Source organism: Echiichthys vipera (genome assembly GCF_963691815.1).
Source record: "Echiichthys vipera genome assembly, chromosome: 23".
NCBI lineage: Eukaryota > Metazoa > Chordata > Actinopteri > Perciformes > Trachinidae > Echiichthys > Echiichthys vipera.
The window spans coordinates 468,479-485,585 of NC_139848.1; the positions used below are offsets into that span (position 1 = coordinate 468,479).

Consider the following 17,107-nt stretch of genomic DNA (forward strand, 5'->3'; position numbering starts at 1 on the left):
TAAAAGCCTCGTTTTTGGTCGTTGTGGCGCAAAAAAATTCACACTTCCTGTCTATCTCCTACTCGATTCGTACCGCGTCTAGGAGCGGCACGCTTGCCGTCCACGGCCCGTTTGGGAGAGGTGGGCTTTAGTAAAGCACGTTTGCACGTGTACGAGCACGAGCGTGCGCACGTGTACGAGCACGAGGCCTACGGCGGCTCTGAGGTCATTTCCTGTGCGCCTGTTGGGACGTAGAAAAAAGAAGGAGGGACCATGCGCGGACATTTCAAACAATGGCGGTGAAAGGTTCACGTTGGTGTGATGCGGAGGTGGAGTGTTTACTGCAGATTTGGTCGATGAAAAGATTCAAAAACAGTCGACAAGACGCACAAAAACTCCGAGGTCTACGGAAAGATCTGGAAACAAAGCCACGCATCGCCATGACGTCATCAATGCGTGTGACGTGTTACGGCGTGATGACGTATAGGCAGCAAGAAGCATTCTCCGAGGCCCAGGTAGAGTGAGTACAAACGGGCCTGGAGGGGGGGACAAGGACCCTAAAGCACGGGGCACGGGACGGAGGCACAGTGGGAGGGCGCTCTAACCTGTGACGGAGGCACAGTGGGAGGGCGCTCTAACCTGTGACGGATGCACAGTGGGAGGGCGCTCTAACCTGTGACGGAGGCACAGTGGGAGGGCGCTCTAACCTGTGACGGAGGCACAGTGGGAGGGCGCTCTAACCTGTGACGGAGGCACAGTGGGAGGGCGCTCTAACCTGTGACGGAGGCACAGTGGGAGTTTAAAGCATCTTCTTCACCTCTTTTATTCCCTTTCCTGTTTGTTCCTCAGGATTTTCTCAAGTACTCGTCCAAAGCCGGACTCGACTGCGAGGAGGTCGAGGTGAGCGTGTTTGTGTTGCTGTTGCCACGGCGATGTTTAACGGTTTAAACGCGATGTTGTGATATTTAACAGCTTGTGTGTGTTGGTGCGCAGAAAGCCGTGGAGCTGATGTCTCTGGTGCCGAAGCGCTGCAACGACATGATGAACCTGGGACGCCTGCAGGGATACGAGGTACGCCCGCTCGCCCCCCGTCCGTCAGAGAGGAAGTCAGTAAACAGCACCAAGAGTTTCATTTTTAACCAGACGTTAAAGTTTAAATGATGCTAATGTTAAAAAACTAAACTGAAACGAGTTTAGACACAAAATAAGCGGCAACAAGAAAACTACAGATGCACAAAACGTGTTAACGCAGCAAATATGAGACAATAATGACTTTATATTTCAGTTTGAAATACTTTTATAAAGTGGCAGAAAAAGATCTAATAACGCAGCTTTAAGTGTAAAATATAAGAGGACCCAGGATAGCACCCTGAGGAACGCCACAGGGAATTATTAACACCATTCTTGAGCTAACATGTTAGCCACAGCTACGTTATAAGGGTAGCTACAATCAGAATTATGCACATTAAACGAAAATAGAAAATATAAAGGACCGAGAATAGAGCCCTGAGGAACACCGCAAGTAATAATGAACAATGCTAACAGGGCTAAAATGTTGTTCTGAGTCTGTTAGCCAACAGATTAGCCATAGCTACATTTTAGAGTGGCTAAAAAAATCTAATAATGCAACTGTAAATGTAAATTTATGAAAGGTCCGAGAATAGCACCCTGAGGAACACCACAAGTAATTATTAACAACATTCTTTAGCTAACATGTTAGCCACAGCTACGTTGTAGTGAAAATATTCCGCTTGTTGAGGAGTTCTGCGGCCTCAAAGTGGCCAAACAAACTAATTAAATATCAAATAATGCAGCTGTAGCTAAATAGAAAATATAAAGGACCCAGAATAGAACCCTGAGGAACCCCTAAAGTAATAATTAACAATGCTAACGGGGCGATAATGCTGTTATGAGTCTGTTAGCCATAATATTAGCCATAGCTACATTTTAGGGTAGCTAAAAAAATCTAATAATGCAGCTTTAACTATAATAGAGAAATATAAAGGACCGAGAACAGAACCCTGAGGAACGCCACAAGTAATTATTAACATTGTCCACAGATAAAATGTGGCTATAAGTTTGTATGCTAACATGTTAGCCACACATGCATTATAAGGTTAAAGTGTTCAACTTGTTGAGGAGTTCTGCTGCCCTCAAAGTGGCCAAAAATGTAAATAATAATCAAATAATGCAGCTGTAAACAAAATAGAAAATGTAAACGACCGAGAATAGAACCCTGAGGAACGCCACAGGTCATTATTAACAACGTACACGGGTAAAAATGTTTCCGTGAGCTCGTTAGCTAACATGTTAGCCACGGCTACGTTATAAGGTTAGAGTATTAGAGGTTTGAAGGTGCTTGTGGAGGAGTTCTGCTGCCCCCAAGTGGCCAAAATGTCAGTACAAGCAGCTTTAACCAGAATTAGAAAATATAAAGGACCCAGAATAGAACCCTGAGGAACCCCATGAGTGACACGAACCTGACTTCCTGTCGCCCTCCAGGGGAAGTTGACGTCTCAGGGGAAGCTGCTGCAGCAGGAGACCTTCTGCGTGTGGGAGCAGGACGGAGGCGTTTTGTCTCGCAGCAAAGAGCGCCGAGTTTTCCTGTTTGAGCAGATCGTCATCTTCAGCGAGCTGCTGCGCAAAGGCTCCAACAACCCGGGATACCAGTTCAAGAACAGCATCAAGGTCAGACCGGGTCACGGCGCCCCACCCCGGCTGAGGAAGCGGTGGATTCTGGGAATGACAGTGTTGTTATTGTGTGTGTGTGTGTGTAGGTGAGTTACCTGGCGATGCAGGACAGCGTAGACGGAGATCCCTGTAAGTTCGTGTTGTGGTCTCGTGGTTCTGCGGAGCGCTTCACGCTGCAGGCGTCCTCCGCCTGCATCAAGACCACCTGGGTGGAGAACATCGCCACGCTGCTGGACGCACAGAACAACTTCCTGTCAGGTGAGTGCGTCAAATCTCCTTTTAAAAAAAACGTCCTCAGATCGTGAACTGACCTCGTTTGAACTCCGCAGCTCTTCAGTCTCCCATCGAGTACCAGAGGAAGGAGGGCGGGATCGCCGTGACTCGCCCTTTGTCGTCAGGGCGACCGCCGTCGGCCCCGCCCACGCCCAACGGCCACGTCTCGCAGCCTCCTCCTGACAGCGAGCAGGACGACCAGGTTCGTCTTTACGTCTTTACTCTTGTGTGTTTTTAAAGCTCAGATCAGAGTTAACGCGACCTTTGTCCCCTCAGGAGCTGGTGATGGTGCTGCAGGACTTCGTGGCGGTTCGGGAGGACGAGATCTCGGTGTTCCGGGGGGAGAAGGTTCAAATTCTGGCGTCCAACCAGCAGGGTCAGAGTCTGGTGTACCGGCCGGCAAACAGCGACTCGCCGGCCGCGGAGGGCTGGGTGGCACGCAGCGTGCTCAGCACACACTGACGCACGCGACCCTGAAAGGTGACGGGCCAGAGGCATGCTGGGAGGTGGAGCCTTAAGATGGCGACGTCAGGACGTTTGACCACGACGACCTCGGACAATAAAAGCTGGAGTTCCCTTAAAGTTTACAGACAAAAGTGCCCAAATGACCAATTTACTAACACGAAGGAGTCACAACCGTCCAGCGCTTCAGAGCGAAAACGCTTCAAATCTGAAACAAACCCAACAAAATAAAAGCCCGTTTGTCTCCTGTGACCCCTCAGAGTTATCCGGCGACCCCTCGTGGGGGTCCCGACCCTCAGGTTGGGTCAGATGCACCCGCCCTACAGTATTCAAACGAGTGAGGAACACACACTCGCCCAGCAGCAGGTACTGTTAGACTCCGCCCTCCTTCCTGGTGCTTCAACATCCAACCAAAACACAACACGCCTCCGCCCTTGCCGCGAGGGTCGCCCTCCAGTTTACTGCCCCCCCCCCTTCCCCTCCCCCGCACTCTGATGACATCACAAACTGTTTCCTGTGCGGGGTCGCCACCGCCATCATCACCGACCGACCGACCAACCAACCAACGGACTGTGATTCCAGGAAGCTGCAGACGATTTAAAAGAATAAAACTATTTAAAAAATAAAAGCTTCCTGGAAGAGAAGAGGTGGAAAAAAAGACCCGTCAGCCAATCAGAAGTGAGCTCATCCTGTTAATAGTGTGTATAAACAGACTGAGGACACACACACGCACACACACACACACACACACACACACACACACACTCCACTGCTGCGATGAAGATGAAGCTTAACGACGATAATTAAGAATAATCTGTTTTTCACCTCGATTAGAAAAAGTTTGTCATAATGTTTGTGTGTGAGAGAGAGTGTGTGTGTGTGTGTGTGTGTGTGTGTGTGTGTGTGATGGTGACACCGTCCTCTGTGTGTGTGTGTGTGTGTGTGTGTGTTTTCCACCGACAGTAAGGTGGTGTCCCGGTGTAGCGTTGCCATGACGACTCGTTGTGTTTGCGGTGACACACGTTTTGTTTTGTTTTTTTTATTTCGGGGTCTTTTTAGCGAACCAGAGCTGCCGCCGCGCCCTTCCTCCCCTCGCCACCGCCACCGTTACCATGACAAACGGAGGCGGGGCCAACATGGCGTCCCCCCCCGTCCCCGTCCCCGTCCACGTCCACGTGCGTGCAGCTCTGGTTAGTTTGATATTCTGATTATGCATTTCCTGTTCCTGTAAATAGACCAGACTCCACGAACTCTGGACGCTGACACCGTCCGTCTCTCCGTCCGTCAGACTCTACTGTGACCGTCCGTCTCTCTCTCTCTCTACCCGTCTCTCTCTCTCTACCTCTCCGTCTCTCTCTCTCTCCGTTTCTCTGGTGCCATTCTCAGACAACACCCCGGGCCTTAAGGAGCCGCGGCCCGTCGGGGCCCTGCGGCGGCGTGGTGCACGGCGAAGGGTGAAGGGAGAGACTTTACGAAACGCTGCCTTCAGGTGCAGCCGCTGACGTTGGATTTCTGAAAACAAGCAGATGAAATGTTAATTAAGAGCAACACACACGTGCTGACGCTGCACATCCGGACCACACGGGGCCGGGGGTCTGGGCTGAGGAACGGGTCTAGACTAGCATCGAAATGGGGATTCAAGACCTGATCTAAGACCTGAGTCAAGACTTTGTCCAAGAAGACCTGATCCAAGAAGACTTTGTCCAAGACCTGATCCAAGAAGACCTGATCCAAGAAGACTTTGTCCAAGACCTGATCCAAGAAGATCTGATCCAAGAAGACCTGATCCAAGATCTGATACAAGAAGATCTGATCCAAGAAGATCTGATCCAAGAAGACCTGATCTAAGATCTGATACAAGAAGATCTGATCCAAGAAGACCTGATCTAAGATCTGATCCAAGAAGATCCGATCCAAGATCTGATCCAAGAAGATCCGATCCAAGATCTGATCCAAGAAGACTTTATCCAAGAGGACCTGATCCAAGATCTGATCCAAGAAGACCTGATCCAAGACCTGATCCAAGAAGACCTGATCCAAGAAGACTTTATCCAAGAAGACCTGATCCAAGATCTGATCCAAGAAGACCTGATCCAAGAAGACTTTATCCAAGAAGACTTTGTCCAAGAAGACCTGATCCAAGACCTGATCCAAGAAGACTTTGTCCAAGAAGACCTGATCCAAGATCTGATCCAAGAAGACCTGATCCAAGAAGACTTTATCCAAAACCTGATCCAAGAAGACTTTGTCTAAGAAGACCTGATCCAAGAAGACTTTGTCCAAGAAGACCTGATCCAAGAAGACTTTGTCTAAGAAGACTTTGTCCAAGAAGACCTGATCCAAGAAGACTTTGTCCAAGAAGACCTGATCCAAGAAGACCTGATCCAAGACCTGATCCAAAGCCCCCAAAATCTGAACAGACCCAAGATTCTTGTTCGAGGTCTCATTTTGTTCCAAGAATTCGACATCGAAGCTTCAGAACTCGCCCGAACCAACGACCAACAGGAAGTGCAGTGACGCGTCCCGTGTGTGTTGCACTTAAATGCTGCGTTCATGTCACGTGGGAGTTTCCGACGTCGAAATAGCGTTCAGGTCACTTTTGATACAGAAGTGCTAGAGTCTAAGATCCGAACGTACGCCGTGTTCGTTCGTCCCACGTCACGTGAACGCTGCTTTAATCAATATGGAGGCACTTAAAACAAAATGGACGCCACTTTTGTTCAGGAATGTCGATGTTGTGATTGGGAATGCAAAAAAAAGGTAGAGAACAAAGATAAGTTACGTCTTTGGGGTCCAATACGTTTGAAAAATACGTCCACAAACGTCCCGACGCGTGAATTGGAGTGCACCGGGAGGATTCACGGACTGTAGGGCGCCACAGGGGGCGCCACGTGGTTTGGAAGTGCACTTTGGAGGAGGAAAGGAGCGCGTTATGAAGAGTTTAAGGTGGCGTGAAGTGCACGGGGGGGACCTTTAAGTGTTTAAACTCAAACATGGCGCACTACGAAGGGGTTCAGGAGGAAGCTAGCGCACTTAGCCGGGTTTAAGGAGGAAACTAGCACACTATGCAGCGCCTAGCATTGACGCTAGTGCACTATCAAGGATGCAGCATTGAAAGAAGCGTGCTACGCAAGGTTTAAGGTGGAACGTAGTGCACTTTGGCGGGTTTAGGGTGTGGAGGTGGTGCTCTGCGGAGGGCGTAGGGTGCGACAAAGTGCACGGGTGACACCTTTAAGTGTTTAAACTCAAACATGGCGCACTACGAAGGGGTTCAGGAGGAAACTAGTGCACTTAGCCGGGTTTAAGGAGCACACTATGCAGCGCCTAGCATGGACGCTAGTGCGCTATCAAGAAAGAAGCGCGCTACGAAGGGTTTAAGGTGGACCGCGGTGCACTTTGGCGGGTTCAGGGTGTGGAGGTGGTGCACTGCGGAGGGCGTAGGGTGCTGTTTGAGATCTCGCCTGGTCGGCAAACTCAACTAACCAATAAAAACAGTGTTTGTACAGAACTAACAGCTGCTAACTGACGCTAACAGCTCTCTGTCGTTGTTTGTAATAAACTTCATTTTTCATCCAAAACGCTGCGTTTGGTTTGTTCCTTCACATTAAAGACGGACGCCGTCACGTGTGACACGTCCACGGCGTCCGCCGGAGTCAAAGGACGTGTTTTATCTGAGACAAACAGATAAGAGCCGTAAACTCATTTAACCAATTATAGATTCAGACGCCGCCAACGAGGCCGAAGGGCAACGACCTCTGTTTTCCACACGTGTGGTTATTACATCATAAAGATTAGCTTTAATAAAGAGTCCTTTAAAGCTTCTAATAAAATAATTTACATGTAAACAAACATCCTGTGTGTTTGTGTCCATAAAAGGATAAAACCACTGCGTTTATCAGCGTTTGTGATAAAATGATTAAATTTCATAAACGTTTTTACGAGCGAAGGTTTAAGTTCAAGGACGAAAGCTGCATCAGCTCGTTCCCCTTCACAATAAAACAGGAAAATAAGGCTTTTAATGTGGAATATAAATTAAAAAGTGACTTAAGGGTGAACGTGAATACAGAGACGGGTAAATTGACCACAGTGTTATTTAGTTTCTAACATTATTTAGGTTCAAGTTCAGTTTTTAATGTGTAAACTATTAAAAATCTGTGTATTTATCAACAACAAGAAGAAGAAGAAGAAATGAAGGTGACGTTATGATCCATGACCTTTTTTATGTTTTTACATCTTTAGTGTGAGAGAAATCTTCATTTTGTGACTAAGCGCAGTGGTTCAAGTGTGTTTTTGCAGCATTTTTAAGTTGATTTTGAAGCTAATCTGGATTATTATTGTTCAGTTTAGGAGTTTTAAGTCCATTTTGAAGCTAATCTGGATTATTATTGTTTGTCTAACAGGTTTACTGTGACTAACGCGTCTCAGTTCAGAGGATAAAGAGTTTTCGGTTCTTATCTAAAGCGCCGTGGCTCGTAAAGTGGGTCAGACGACGCCGCCCACCTGCGTTTTTGTGTGAAAAGCAGAGTAAAGTCCAGAGCAGAGCCGTTACATAAACACTCAGTTTTATGTTTCCAGCTTTCTGAAAGTTGGAGAGCGGCTGCTGACGGTACGCGCCCTCACACGCCGCTGGGACCACGGGAGGACTGGTGCACTCTGGGAAATCAAGTCTAACATGCAGTCGATATTTGCAAAAAACGGATCGGAAACTCCGGAGCCGGTGAAAGCTCGAGTCCAAGGTTTGTTTCAGGAGGAAGTTTAAGTTCAAATGGGACGTTAATGAACTTATTCAGACTTAGATTAGATAATAAGCTTCGAATTAAAGATTAAACAGTTTATATTTATTTAGAAAGACGATTCTAATCTGCAAATACTTGCATTTTAGTTCTTAGTACTTAAAAGGGACGTGTAGAGATCTGTTTTGGTGCATCCAGGACGTGTAGAGCTCTGTTTTAGTGCATCCAGGACGTGTAGAGCTCTGTTTTGGTGCATCCAGGACGTGTAGAGCTCTGTTTTGGTGCATCCAGGACGTGTAGAGATCTGTTTTGGTGCATCCAGGACGTGTAGAGATCTGTTTTAATGCATCCAGGACGTGTAGAGATCTGTTTTAGTGCATCCAGGACGTGTAGAGCTCTGTTTTGGTGCATCCAGGATGTGTAGAGATCTGTTTTGGTGCCCTTTGAACCTGGTATCTTTGATTAAATCTTGTTTACATTCAAGTGATTTCCTCTGAGTGACTTTAAACATGATGATGTGGTTAAAAACAGTTTAAAGAGCCTTTGCGTGACCTTTGACCTGCAGGGTCCGTGCCCTCGTGGCTGCAGGGAACTCTGCTGAGGAACGGGCCGGGCCTGTTCTCCGTGGGCAGCACCGAGTACAACCACTGGTTCGACGGGATGTCGCTCCTCCACAGCTTCACCTTCGCCAACGGTGAGACGACAGAAACTAAAACGATCTGACGTAGAAACGTTTTACTCTTTAGTGTCAACACTTCACCTGCTGTTGTTGTTGTTGTTGTTGTTGTCGTTGCTGCAGGCGAGGTGACCTACAGGAGCAAGTTCCTGAAGAGTGAAACCTACAAAAGGAACATCAGGGCAGACAGGATCGTCGTCACCGAGTTTGGAACCATGGCCTACCCCGACCCCTGCAAAAACATCTTCTCCAGGTACAGACAGTCCAGGACGTGTACAGATCTGTGTTAGTCCATCCAGGACGTGTAGAGATCTGTGTTAGTCCATCCAGGACGTGTAGAGATCTGTGTTAGTCCATCCAGGACGTGTAGAGATCGGTTTTAGTCCATCCAGGACGTGTAGAGATCTGTTTTAGTCCATCCAGGACGTGTAGAGATCTGTGTTAGTCCATCCAGGACGTGTAGAGATCTGTGTTAGTCCATCCAGGACGTGTAGCGATCTGTTTTGGTGTATCCAGGACATGCAGAGATCTGTTTTGGTGTATCCAGGACGTGTAGAGATCTGTGTTAGTCCATCCAGGATGTGTAGAGATCTGTTTTGTTGCATCCAGGACGTGTAGAGATCTGTTTTGGTGCATCCAGGACGTGTAGAGATCTGTTTTGGTGCATCCAGGACGTGTAGAGATCTGTTTTGATGCATCCAGGACATGTAGAGATCTGTTTTAGTCCATCCAGGACGTGTAGAGATCTGTGTTAGTCCATCCAGGACGTGTAGAGATCTGTGTTAGTGCATCCAGGACGTGTAGAGATCTGTGTTAGTCCATCCAGGACGTGTAGAGATCTGTGTTAGTCCATCCAGGACGTGTAGAGATCTGTGTTAGTCCATCCAGGACGTGTAGAGATCTGTGTTAGTCCATCCAGGACGTGTAGAGATCTGTTTTGGTGCATCCAGGACGTGTAGAGATCTGTTTTAGTCCATCCAGGACGTGTAGAGATCTGTGTTAGTCCATCCAGGACGTGTAGAGATCTGTTTTAATGCATCCAGGACGTGTAGAGATCTGTTTTGGTGCATCCAGGACGTGCAGAGATCTGTGTTAGTCCATCCAGGACGTGTAGAGATCTGTTTCAGGTTGATGTGTCTCTCTTCAGGGCGTTCACGCACCTCACCAACATCATCCCCGACTTCACCGACAACAACTTGATCAACATCGTCCGCTACGGTCGGGACTTCTACGCCTCCTCTGAGATCAACTACATGAACCAGATCGACCCTGCGACGCTGGACACCGTGGGCAGGGTACGTCTGTCCGTCTGCGACCGCGTCCGTCTGCGACCGCGTCCGTCTGCGACCGTGTCCGTCTGCGACCGTGTCCGTCTGCGACCGCGTCCGTCTGCGACCGCGTCCGTCTGCGACCGCGTCCGTCTGCGACCACGTCCTCAGACGTCCCCCTTCACACTAATGACAAACCTCTCGCTCTAACTCCAGATTAACTACAGGAACCACATCGCCCTGAACCTGGCGACGGCTCACCCTCACTACGACGACGAGGGCAACACCTACAACATGGGCACCGCCATCATGGGCTTCGGCCGCCCCAAGTACGTCATCTTCAAGGTAGCAGCTGACGCTTCAGGTACGGCGTCCCCGATAATGATAAAAACAGAATAACAGCAGCTGAAGTGACTCTTACGCTGTCGTGTGCTGCAGATACGGAGCGCAGGAAGCCGGCGCTGAGGAAGGTGCAGCAGATCTGTTCGATCCCGTTCCGCTCGACTCTGTTCCCGAGCTACTTCCACAGCTTCGGCATGACCGAGAACTACGTCGTGTTCGTGGAGCAGCCGTTCAAACTGGACATCGTCAAACTGGCCACCGCCTACTTCAGAGGCGTCAACTGGGGCAGCTGCCTGAAGTACGACAAGGACGACATCGTAGGTCGCCGATCCTCCGGGATCTAAGTCCGAAATTTACTAAACGTTAACTGCAAAGCTCTGAGATGAGCCGTGAATTTACGATAAAAAACCTAAATAATCTGAGGTTAAAGTCGTAAAATTACGATAAATCTTAAAAATCTGAGGTTAAAGTCGTAATTTTCCGATAAAAAATCTTAATCTGAGGTTTAAATCGTAAAGTAACGATATAAACATGCTTCCTTCTCAGACGCTGTTCCACGTCATCAACAAAAAGACGGGGAAGGCGGCGTCGACCCGTTTCTACGGCGACGCCCTGGTGGTTTTCCACCACATCAACGCGTACGAGGAGGACGACCACGTGGTGTTTGACCTGATCAGCTACGAGAACAGCAGCCTGTACGACATGTTCTACCTGCAGAACATGCGGCAGGACACCGGCAGCTTCATCGAGTCCAACAGGAGCTTCTCGCCGCCGCTCTGCCAGCGCTTCGTGCTGCCGCTCCACGCCCACAAGGTGCGGTCCGCTGGCGCCGCACGGCCCGACGCACGGACGCGTTTCTGAACGTCTTAACCTGAGTCAGGGTTTGTTTCGCAGGAGTCGCCCAGGGGATCGAACCTGGTGACGCTGACGGACACGACGGCCACGGCGGCGATGCAGGAGGACGGATCCGTCTACTGCCGGCCCGACACGCTGTTCCAAGGTCCGCGCTCGCCGCAGATCAGAACGTTACACGTTTAAAGAGTCATAATCGGGGATTAGTCGTAAATATACAGAAACAATAAATTAACATTAAAATCGTAAATTCACGATAAAAAATCTTGGAGATTAAAGTCGTGAATTTACGAGAAATAAACTTCAACATTAAAGTCGTGAAATGACGATAAACATCTCGTATATTTAGGAGATTAAAGTCGTGACTTTACCATAAAAACACGTAATCTGGATAAAAGTCGTAAAGAGGTCAGACCTGACTGTTCTTCAGGAGGTCGTCGTTGTCGTCGTTGTTGTTGTTGTTGTTGCATTTTTCCGTGTAAATAAAGTTTTTTGTCTGATTTGTGGTCGTCTCCGTCACGGACGCCTTCTCTACTCTCGTCCTCAGGTCTGGAGCTGCCGGGGATCAACTACAACTTCAACGCTCGGCCGTACCGATACGTGTACGGCTCCAGGATGGAGTGGTCGCCGCACCCCAACAAGGTGAGCGCCGCCCGGCTGCGCCACAAACCGCTGAACCGTCCGGGGGTTCGAACCCCGCTTCGGAAAAGTTACTCGACTGTTCGCAGCTGAAATCTGACGATGAGTTCACGATAAATTCTGCGTTTAAGAGACTTTTTAAAAGGACGATGAGGGAAAAGATTTAATCCAGGATTAAAGTAAAACATTTATAAAAATTAGCTTCAGTACTGAGTAAAGATTTACGATAAAAACGTGAATAATCTGAGTTTAAAGTCGTAAATTAACGATAAAAACTTGGAAAGTCTCTGAGATTAAGGTCATAAAAGTACGATAAACCATTTAAATCTCATTTTAAAGTCGTAAATTAGAAACGATAGAAAATAAAATAATCTCAGATTAAAGTCAAATTTACAACTTTAAACTCAAATAATTGACTTATTGTAGATTTACGATTTTAACGTTTGAATAAAAAGTTAGTTATCCGAAGTTAAAGTTGTAAATTTCTGATAAATTTACGTCAAAAATACATAAAATCTGAGTTAAAGTTATAAATTTACGATAACAATTTAAATAATCTGAGTTTAAAGTCAAATTTAAGTTATAAATACATAAAATCTGAGGTAACGTTGTACATTAATGTTATACGTAATACGTGTTAAACGTAATAATCTGAGGTTAAAGTCGTAAATTAACGATAAAAACTTTCTCTGGGATTAAGGTCATAAAAGTACGTTAAACAATTTAAATCTCATTTTAAAATCGTAAATTGACGATAGAAATTAAAATAATCTCAGATTAAAGTCAAATTTACAACTTTAAACTCAAATAATTGACTTACGTAAATTTACGATTTTAACCTTTGAATAAAAAGTTAGTTATCCGAAGTTAAAGTCGTAAATTTCTGATAAATTTACGTCAAAAACACATAAAATCTGAGTTAAAGTTATAAATTTACGATAACAATTTAAATAATCTGAGTTTAAAGTCAAATTTAAGTTTTAAATACATAAAATCTGAGGTAACGTAAATTAATGTCACACTTAATACGTGTTAAACGTGATAATCTGAGTTTAAAGTCGTAGATTAACGATAAAAACTTGGAAAGTCTGAGATTAAGGTCATAAAAGTACGATAAACCATTTAAATCTCATTTTAAAGTCGTAAATTAGAAACGATAGAAATTAGAATAATCTCAGATTAAAGTCAAGTTTACAACTTTAAACTCAAATAATTGACTTATTGTAAATTTACGATTTTAACCTTTGATTAAAAAGTTAGTTATCCGAGGTTAAAGTCGTAAGTTTCTGATAAATTTACGTCAAAAATACATAAAATCTGAGTTAAAGTCGTAAATTTACGATAACAATTTAAATAATCTAAGAGTTTAAAGTCAAATTTAAGTTTTAAATACATAAAATCTGAGGTAACGTAAATTTATGTTATACGAAATACGTGTTAAACGTAATAATCTGAGGTTAAAGTCGTAAATTAACGATAAAAACTTGGAAAGTCTCTGAGATTAAGGTCATAAAAGTACGATAAACCATTTAAATCTCATTTTAAAATCGTAAATTAGAAACGATAGAAATTAAAATAATCTCAGATTAAAGTCAAATTAACAATTTTAAACTCAAATAATTGACTTATTGTAAATTTACGATTTTAACCTTTGATTAAAAAGTTAGTTATCCGAAGTTAAAGTCGTAAGTTTCTGATAAATTTACGTCAAAAATACATAAAATCTGAGTTAAAGTCGTAAATTTACGATAACAATTTTAATAATCTAAGAGTTTAAAGTCAAATTTAAGTTTTAAATACATAAATCTGAGGTAACGTAAATTTATGTTATACGAAATACGTGTTAAACGTGATAATCTGAGTTTAAAGTCGTAGATTAACGATAAAAACTTGGAAAGTCTCTGAGATTAAGGTCATAAAAGTACGATAAACCATTTAAATCTCATTTTAAAATCGTAAATTGACGATAGAAATTAAAATAATCTCAGATTAAAGTCAAATTAACAACTTTAAACTCAAATAATTGACTTATTGTAAATTTACGATTTTAACCTTTGATTAAAAAGTTAGTTATCCGAAGTTAAAGTCGTAAGTTTCTGATAAATTTACGTCAAAAATACATAAAATCTGAGTTAAAGTCGTAAATTTACGATAACAATTTAAATAATCTGAGTTTAAAGTTAAATTTAAGTTATAAATACATAAAATCTGAGGTAACGTTGTACATTTATGTTATACGTAATACGTGTTAAACGTAATAATCTGAGGTTAAAGTCGTAGATTAACGATAAAAACTTGGAAAGTCTCTGAGATTAAGGTCATAAAAGTACGGTAAACCATTTAAATCTCCCTTAAAGTCGTAAATTAGAAACGATAGAAAATAAAATAATCTCAGATTAAACTCAAATTAACAACTTTAAACTCAAATAATTGACTTATTGTAAATTTGCGATTTTAAACTTTGATTAAAAAGTTTTTTATCCGAGGTTAAAGTCGTAAATTTCCAATAAAAACACATAAAATCTGAGTTTAAATCGTAAATTAACGATAAAAACTTTAAATAATCTGAGTTTAAACTCGTAGATTTACAGTAAAAACACTTTTTTTGGTTTTGCGTTGAACAGAACTTGAGTTTGACGTTCGAAGGTAAATAATCTCGTAATCACGTGAACTCTTTAACCACGACCCGTCGGCGTCGTCGTGGCGTCGAACTCGACCTGTTCTCGCTCTTCACTTGTTTCCGTTTCTCGCCTTTAATCCCGTTAATCCTCCGACAGATCGCCAAGTTCGACATCGTCAGCAGGACGCACCTGGAGTGGCGTCAGGAGAACTGTTTCCCGTCAGAGCCGGTGTTCGTGGCGTCTCCGGGCGCCGTGGACGAGGACGACGGTGAGGGCGCCGCCGCGTCGACCCCAACGCTAACGCCGATCTTCGCTTCGCACGCAGACGATAATCTGAGCTTCTCGTCTTCTTTCAGGCGTCATTTTATCGTCCGTCATCTCTTCGGACCCCGACATCGCTCCGTTCATGCTCGTCCTCAACGCCAAGACCTTCGAGGAGGTCGCCCGCGCCTCCATCCCCGCCAACGTCCACATGGACCTGCACGGGATCTTCATCCCCGCCGACGCCGCCGCGGTCTGACGACGCCACGGTCTGACGACGCCACGGTCTGACGCCGCTGTGGTCTGACGGACGCCACGTTCATTATTTATTCCTTTGTGTAAAGTTTAGTTCGTTCTGTTTTTGGTTAAAAAGGAGAAAAATCCTTTAAATTAAATTAATTATTAATCAAACAGCAGGAAGTCGCTGTTGTTGTTGTTGTTTTAAGTGTAAATAAAGTTTTTTTTTGTCTGTTTTTGATTAAAATTAGTTTTGAAATTCTGATTTTATTTTTGTTAGAGCAGCAGCTCCAGCCTCTGATCCTGGATCAGGTCTCGGGGGCAGCAGCTCCAGCTCCTGGTCCTGGATCAGGTCTCAGGGGCAGCAGCTCCAGCCTCTGATCCTGGATCAGGTCTCAGGGGCAGCAGCTCCAGCCTCTGATCCTGGATCAGGTCTCAGGGGCAGCAGCTCCAGCCTCTGGTCCTGGATCAGGTCTCAGGGGCAGCAGCTCCAGCCTCTGATCCTGGATCAGGTCTCGGGGGCAGCAGCTCCAGCCTCTGATCCTGGATCAGGTCTCGGGGGCAGCAGCTCCAGCCTCTGATCCTGGATCAGGTCTCGGGGGCAGCAGCTCCAGCCTCTGATCCTGGATCAGGTCTCGGGGGCAGCAGCTCCAGCCTCTGATCCTGGATCAGGTCTCGGGGGCAGCAGCTCCAGCCTCTGATCCTGGATCAGGTCTCAGGGGCAGCCGCTCCAGCCTCTGGTCCTGGATCAGGTCTCAGGGGCAGCAGCTCCAGCCTCTGATCCTGGATCAGGTCTCAGGGGCAGCAGCTCCAGCCTCTGATCCTGGATCAGGTCTCAGGGGCAGCAGCTCCAGCCTCTGGTCCTGGATCAGGTCTCAGGGGCAGCAGCTCCAGCCTCTGGTCCTGGATCAGGTCTCGGGGGCGGCAGCTCCAGCCTCTGGTCCTGGATCAGGTCTCAGGGGCAGCAGCTCCAGCCTCTGGTCCTGGATCAGGTCTCAGGGGCGGCAGCTCCAGCTTCTGATCCTGGATCAGGTCTCAGGGCAGCAGTTCCAGCCTCTGATCCTGGATCAGGTCTCAGGGGCAGCAGCTCCAGCCTCTGATCCTGGATCAGGTCTCAGGGGCAGCAGCTCCAGCCTCTGGTCCTGGATCAGGTCTCGGGGGCAGCAGCTCCAGCCTCTGGTCCTGGATCAGGTCTCAGGGGCAGCAGCTCCAGCCTCTGGTCCTGGATCAGGTCTCAGGGGCAGCAGCTCCAGCTTCTGATCCTGGATCAGGTCTCAGGGCAGCAGTTCCAGCCTCTGATCCTGGATCAGGTCTCAGGGGCAGCAGCTCCAGCCTCTGATCCTGGATCAGGTCTCAGGGGCAGCAGCTCCAGCCTCTGGTCCTGGATCAGGTCTCAGGGGCAGCAGCTCCATCCTCTGATCCTGGATCAGGTCTCAGGGGCAGCAGCTCCAGCCTCTGGTCCTGGATCAGGTCTCAGGGGCAGCAGCTCCATCCTCTGATCCTGGATCAGGTCTCAGGGGCAGCAGCTCCAGCCTCTGGTCCTGGATCAGGTCTCAGGGGCAGCAGCTCCAGCCTCTGATCCTGGATCAGGTCTCAGGGGCAGCAGCTCCAGCCTCTGATCCTGGATCAGGTCTCAGGGGCAGCAGCTCCAGCCTCTGGTCCTGGATCAGGTCTCGGGGGCAGCAGCTCCAGCCTCTGGTCCTGGATCAGGTCTCGGGGGCAGCAGCTCCAGCCTCTGGTCCTGGATCAGGTCTCAGGGGCAGCAGCTCCAGCCTCTGGTCCTGGATCAGGTCTCAGGGCAGCAGTTCCAGCCTCTGATCCTGGATCAGGTCTCAGGGGCAGCAGCTCCAGCCTCTGATCCTGGATCAGGTCTCAGGGGCAGCAGCTCCAGCCTCTGGTCCTGGATCAGGTCTCAGGGGCAGCAGCTCCAGCCTCTGGTCCTGGATCAGGTCTCAGGGGCAGCAGCTCCAGCCTCTGGTCCTGGATCAGGTCTCAGGGGCAGCAGCTCCAGCCTCTGATCCTGGATCAGGTCTCAGGGGCAGCAGCTCCAGCCTCTGATCCTGGATCAGGTCT

General features: G+C 46.9%; 2 protein-coding genes across 2 annotated transcripts in view; both read left to right on the forward strand.

Annotated features, from left to right (window-relative positions):
• The window catches only part of LOC310964819 (kalirin-like), a gene marked incomplete at its 5' end in the record, with an annotated part of 40,929 nt that extends 37,519 nt beyond the window's left edge, over positions 1–3,410 (forward strand). Inside the window, 6 exons of the mRNA XM_083938097.1 lie at positions 829–879; positions 973–1,050; positions 2,482–2,667; positions 2,757–2,928; positions 3,000–3,145; positions 3,220–3,410. Of these exons, the coding sequence (XP_083794223.1) occupies positions 829–879; positions 973–1,050; positions 2,482–2,667; positions 2,757–2,928; positions 3,000–3,145; positions 3,220–3,405 (819 nt within the window). The 3' untranslated portion in view covers positions 3,406–3,410. The remainder of the gene's footprint in view (positions 1–828; positions 880–972; positions 1,051–2,481; positions 2,668–2,756; positions 2,929–2,999; positions 3,146–3,219) is intronic.
• A 4,667-nt stretch (positions 3,411–8,077) lies between these two features.
• On the forward strand, positions 8,078–15,056 carry bco1l (beta-carotene oxygenase 1, like; the record flags this gene model as incomplete). The annotated part of the gene is made up of 11 exons (XM_083937957.1): positions 8,078–8,141; positions 8,704–8,832; positions 8,938–9,067; positions 9,962–10,109; positions 10,299–10,446; positions 10,521–10,741; positions 10,971–11,237; positions 11,319–11,424; positions 11,824–11,918; positions 14,693–14,804; positions 14,893–15,056. 11 exons carry the CDS (start codon positions 8,078–8,080, stop codon positions 15,054–15,056), a joined length of 1,584 nt encoding a protein of 527 aa, XP_083794083.1.
• Positions 15,057–17,107: the final 2,051 nt, after the last annotated feature.